The 6,157-nt window shown below is 32.8% G+C and overlaps 1 protein-coding gene across 1 annotated transcript; it reads right to left on the bottom strand.

The window, feature by feature from the left end:
* Positions 1-23: 23 nt before the first annotated feature.
* LOC141703469 (uncharacterized) lies at positions 24-2,372 on the bottom strand. Its single transcript, XM_074506993.1, has 2 exons — positions 1,519-2,372; positions 24-1,378 (listed from the first exon to the last, which is right to left on the bottom strand). Exons 1-2 carry the CDS (start codon positions 2,262-2,264, stop codon positions 310-312), a joined length of 1,815 nt encoding a protein of 604 aa, XP_074363094.1. The 5' UTR covers positions 2,265-2,372; the 3' UTR covers positions 24-309.
* Positions 2,373-6,157: the final 3,785 nt, after the last annotated feature.

The raw sequence follows: 6,157 nt of genomic DNA, 5'->3' as shown, positions 1-6,157 counted from the left end.
TCACTTGTCACCGATGTATGAAACTTAAAAAGCTGGATTAACTACTTAATTGTATTATGTAACTCTCTCTGTTTCTGCATTGTTTCATATTGTGAAAATCAATATGAAAATATGAAAACGACTACAGTGCTTCTCAATTCTCTTGATGAAGATAATACACCCTTTTGATATATAGAAGGTTATTCAACAACAAGAAAGACTAATGCTACGCTTAGTAAAAGTCTATACTTCCCTTAATCCTTAATATTCATATCATTATGTAAATACAGTTTGTTATTCTTCAATAGAGTTTGTTACTTTTCCTCTCTATCATTTTACACATTTGTGAATATGCACTACATATTTGCATGGTGAACACTCGAGAACTGGCACGCCGGTTGCATCTTCACCGCATGTGCTGCATCTTCGCTTCTTTTTGTTTAGAACCAATGTGAGGCCGTGCGGGTGAGGATGCGAGTCACAACAAATGTTAGTAGCACCAAGCTTCATGTTTGAAAACAGATAATATGGATCAATACAGTGGATATGAAATGATAGATCACAAGTATTGCAGTGATAAAACCAAGTGGTTGGGTCAATATTTTCGGAGCAAAATTCACAATCGAAATCGTGAGGGTGATCAGCTACATTCTTGACAAACAGAATCAAGTAGAGAGGATGCGGATCCCATCGATGTTTCATCATATGTGGTCTTAAGGCACACCATACATGTATGTAGAATCCACATTTTTCACACCCATACATGATTTTTTCTTTACGTAATGCATATTCAAACAAACATGCTTTGCAAAAGTCATCGTCTGGATACTTCAATTGGTTAAGAGGGTGTCGATGACCTTCATGTTTAATTATTCTCGGTAATGAAGCACACCCGATGTCAAATAAAGTTGTTTTATTGATCGACAAGAAAATCCCATTACCAAGGATGTGGCAACTTTGGCATAGTATAAAACCTAGTTCATTGAACTCTCGTACTAGTGAAATATCATCGACTTGGTTGCCTGCTAGATGATGCTCCATCTTTTCCGGAAACAGGGCGCATGATCTGTGGAGAAAAAAATTGCATGATTTGCATTCATAGAATATTTCATCAACCAAGGAGATTGGCTTAGCGCACCCATCGCAAATTAGCAATTCAGTATCTTCTAATTTATGATTCAAGTCAAGGGTCAAAGTTTTTGAGTTCTTGTTTCTGAGCGTCAGCTGGTGTTTATGCGCCCAATGCTTGATATAAGACGAAGGCTCCGCAGTAGTGGCAGAATTATGCAGGAGAGCATCATCTGTTGCCTTCATGATACACTGCTGCATCATTTTATGTAGTGATGCTTCATCATGCGCTGGAAAGTGCATCAAATTGGACTCTCCGCTATCATCGTCACTTTTAACATGCCAAAAGAAAGAACAAAACCCAGTCAGAATAACTCCGAGTAAAACAACAATGTTGGAAAACTAAATATTTATTTGATAGATAATCAAAATCATGATATCAGATATAGTAAGAGGAAACGGTAAATCAACCTCAACATCTCAGGTAATGAAGCACATTTCACGTGAGCAAAAAATCTGCAATTTGCGCAATAATAAACCCAGTAGCTGTGATTTATAAATTTACTACATATGCCGCACAACCAGAAAAATTCACGATATTCTTGGGGAAGAGAGTAGTCCAAGATTAGGGTGTGTTCTTTGTGAAATTTGCATTGGTAGGTGATGGGTGCATCGGCACAACTCTTGTGTATCCAGAAACAACATTTGTTACAGATATAGGACAAATCTGTAGCTGTCGTGTTACAAGCATCACAAAGGAACAAAGCTGGCCTTTGGACTAAGGTTAATGGGTGATTGTGACCTGGATGATCATGGGTACGTCCCTCTAGAGATCTAAGTTCAGATTTTACGCATTTCAGACAAACTTTTTCGCTGTTGGAAACATACATAAAGCCCTGAGAAACACCTACACAAGCATAACACTTATAATAATAATTTTTTTTATATGGACGCGAAAGGAGGCTTAGAGGGTGTTGTGGGAACATAGGGTGTGTAAACGTGGAGGGCAACTCAGAACAAGTTTTATGCAAAAAGAAACCTGCACAGTTACTTGATGAACTATCATCGATAAGGGAGATGTTGCAGCTATAAAATGCGTCTATGAGCTTGTTTATTGGCTGTCTACACATATCACATTCTACATCCTTGCAAACAACAGGCTCGGCTTCATTTAGTATTAGCTTATGCTCATGAAGAAAATGTTTCAATTCTCCCATCTATATATGAAACGAATACACCGAACGAGGGAGGGAGAGAGAGAGAGAGAGATGTGAAGTTTATGCACACTGCACGCTGAAAGATCAGAGAGAGAGAGGGAGATGTGAAGTTTATGCACACTGCACACTGAAAGAACTGATTGCATCTATTTATATGAGCTACATCATACAATTAGGTAGTTAACCCAATTTGTTAAGTTTCATACATTGCTGACAGGTGAAGCAAGATAAATTTAGAAAATTGTCTGATTCCAATAATTTAGTGACAAGTAAAGTAAGAATATGTATAAGAATCAAGTTAATTAGGAGTTAAGTAATTATTTAGATTACAAAGAAACCTCATATACGAGCAATATAACCTTTAGATTTTTATTCCAAACTTCATCACCAGACGAACAATAAAAAAGGCATATATAATCAACATGAAGAATAAATGACAAAATAGTGTATGTAAAGTTGTAGGCTGATCAAAATCAAGGAGTACACGCTATTTAGAGCATCTCCAACGAGGACGTCGAAAATAGTGCTAAAGTCTCATGTGCCATGACACTCTTGTTGGCTATCCCGTCAACCAAAATAACCAACTTTTTTCAGCCTCCCAAACTAGAAACATTGTTATATGACCTACTAAAGACATGTATTTTCGGATCTAATTTTGATTAAATTATTTGACAACTTTGAATGTAATTGTTAGAGCAGATTCTGATAAAAACGTGTCAAACGAACAATTGAACAAAGACATAATAGTATATTAGTATTACTAGTTGATAACCTGTGCTAAGCCCGAATTAATTTATTTAAATAATTTTTAAAAATCATAATAGTATAAGTGTCATGTCAAAATTTCTAAATTTTACTCACAAAATTCAACCCGAACTATTGAGTACCGGTGTTATGATTATAATAAAAGATTATAATTATTATATGATTTCAAAAAATTTATTATTTCATTAAAATATAATACTGAGTCATATATAATATTACTGAGTTGAAATCAATATAAAAATTACAATTAAAAAACGGGAAAAATAATACATATAACATATAAGTCATACGGAAGTAAATAAAGAATAAAAATAATACATTTAGAGTTATAATGAAATTCAAAAGGGTGAAATCATAAATTGATGAAACCAAACACGTATAATATATTGAATTAGCAATACATAAGTGAATTAAATACACAAAGATTAAAGCCAAAAGGTGACACAAAAATAAAACCAAACTTAATAGGTAGAAGTATAAGGAAACAAAAATAAAACTAAACTTCATAGAATCATACGACGTGTAGAAATATAAGATAACAAAAAATAAAACTAAATTTGATAGAATCATAATACATGTAGAAGTACAACAGGAATAAATGGTGTAATAAAAAATTTAGTAAAATTAAAAGACATACAAAAGTAAACCGTTTCTCTCTGGCATGAGAGTCGGCCGTCATGTATTCACCTCATCCTAACCCTACCCGCCCAACCTCCTTTTTCACCCTTTCTACCCATCTCTACCTCCATATTCATCTTCATCTTCTCCTTTTATTTACCTTTTCCTCAATAAAATCGAGATTTGTTTTACAAAACTCGAAAAATCCATTACAGTTCTTCACTTTAGTTTTCAGATCTACTAAGGTAAGAGTTTGGATTTTATAATAAAATTCAGTTTTTGGATTCAAAATCTCTCGCCTAACAACATATTACAATTTGTTGTTAATTCTGAGATTTTTGAGTTTTGAATTTGTTGAAAATGAATTTGATGGTGCATTGGGAGATCTGGATATCTCGCATCAACAACACTTTCGGCAGGTCTATAGCTGGTGTCCGGCAGGTAGATAGTTGGGGTGCGCTTGGAACGGTGGTGAAAATCACATGTGCTTACCTCTCACAAAAAATATTTGTTCATAACATGAGGCCTCTAAACTCAGTTGTTGCAACTGAGTCCTCTGAACATTGCACTATCAATCGAATTAATGTGAGGGTCAATTGTGAAACTGCTATTTTCGGGGGAGATGCATCCTGGATTGTCCGGAAAACCATTACCTTTATTTTTAATTTTCAGAATATTTGTATTCAGTTTGTTAAGCAATCCGGAAACAAAACGGCTAATTATTTAGCTCTATTTGTTTTTCAACCTGGTTGTATGATCAGTTGGGGGTTTATCCCGATTGAATCTCTTTCAAGTTATTAATGAAATCTGATTTAAATTTGGCAAAAAAAAAGACATACAAAAGTATAATTATAAAATATACACTGTAATACATAAGGCAAAGATTAAAGCCAAAAGGTAAAATAAAAATAAAACCAAACTTAATAGGTAGAAGTATAAGGAAACAAAAATAAAACTAAATTTAATAGAATCATACGACATGTAGAAGTATAAGATAACAAAAAATAAAATAAAATTTAATAGAATCATAATACATGTAGAAGTATAACAGGAATCAATGGTTTAATCAAAAGTTTAGGAGAATTAAAAGACACGCAAAAGTAAAATTATAAGATATATATATATCTATCTATACTATTATATTAAAGACGAAATAATGAAACTTTGGTTGGTAGTCGGTCTGGTCTCCGTAATTATAGTAATATTTAAAATAATACACTCTCATTATATAAATACAAATAGAATTGTAATATACCTAATGATTTTGATTTAAATAAAATAATATATATAATATGAATTAAAATTATACTATTGATTCAATCCTAAATAAAAAATAATAATAAATTACGTACAATTAGTTAGATTTGCAGGCTCAGATTAAAATAAAATAATAAATACTAATAAAAATTTGAAACCAAATTGGTTTAGTCGATATAATGTCATCAGGCAAAATAAAAAATAAACGTGCTAAAACAAAATAAATTGAAAGTAAATTCGTTTGGAAGATATAATGTCATCAGACTAAAATAAAATTATACATAGTATCAATTCGGTATAAAACATAATAATATTAATTCCAGACTAAAATAAAATTAAACAAAAAACTAAATATAATTAGCTGGATTAGATTGACATAACGGGTCTAAGACTAAAACCAAGATTTGCTATCTCAGAGTAAAACAATATGTTAGGAATATGTGTATTAGTTTGATGATAAGTTAAGCAAAACACTTAAGTAGAAATCTAGTGTTTGTAGCCTCAACGGATAAGACCATCTTGGCTATCCGTTGAAGGAGTAGCTTTACTTAACAATAAGTTTAGTATTGTAGCACATTTCATTCTCTGGTTTCAAGTTGTAATTCTTAGATGTTGTAGGAAACTATCAGTCATGTTGACTACTAATGGATATACAAATAGGAGGGCTAATTGTAAATATTTCATGCCTTGTAATTTTGTATAAGTGAAAAAGTATCAACGGATATTGAAGACCTTCAACGGATAAGAAACAAAGCTTCAACGGATGTCTCTAATGCTTCAACGGATGATATCCATCAACAGATGAGTGCTTCAACGGATAAAGACTTCAACTGATAATGCATCAACGGATAAAGCTTTAACGGATAAAGCCTCAACGGATAAGGCATCAACGGATGAAAGCTTCAACGGATGCTTAGTTCATTAGCAGTTGATAGTGACAATTCACAAGCTGACAGAGGCACATGGGTTGACAGAGACAAACTGGAATGTGGAAGCCTCTAGGAGGAATCAAGAAAATGCAGCATTTCCATTCTGATGCAAACAAGGAAGTATTCAAAGATTCACAAATTATCCTAGATTGCATTGGATAGAGAAATGAAGAAGAAACATGTGAAGAATCTTTTCAATTGTATTTTACAGTTTTGTCTTCACTTGTAAACTTGGTGATATATAAACCAAGTAGCAGCTAGTAATTAGAAATGAATTTTCCAGAGCTGTTTAGAAATATCCAGAGAGAAAATCATCTAGTTTGT

Source organism: Apium graveolens, unplaced genomic scaffold, assembly GCF_009905375.1.
Source record: "Apium graveolens cultivar Ventura unplaced genomic scaffold, ASM990537v1 ctg669, whole genome shotgun sequence".
NCBI lineage: Eukaryota > Viridiplantae > Streptophyta > Magnoliopsida > Apiales > Apiaceae > Apium > Apium graveolens.
This window is presented reverse-complemented; position numbering and strand designations above follow the sequence as displayed.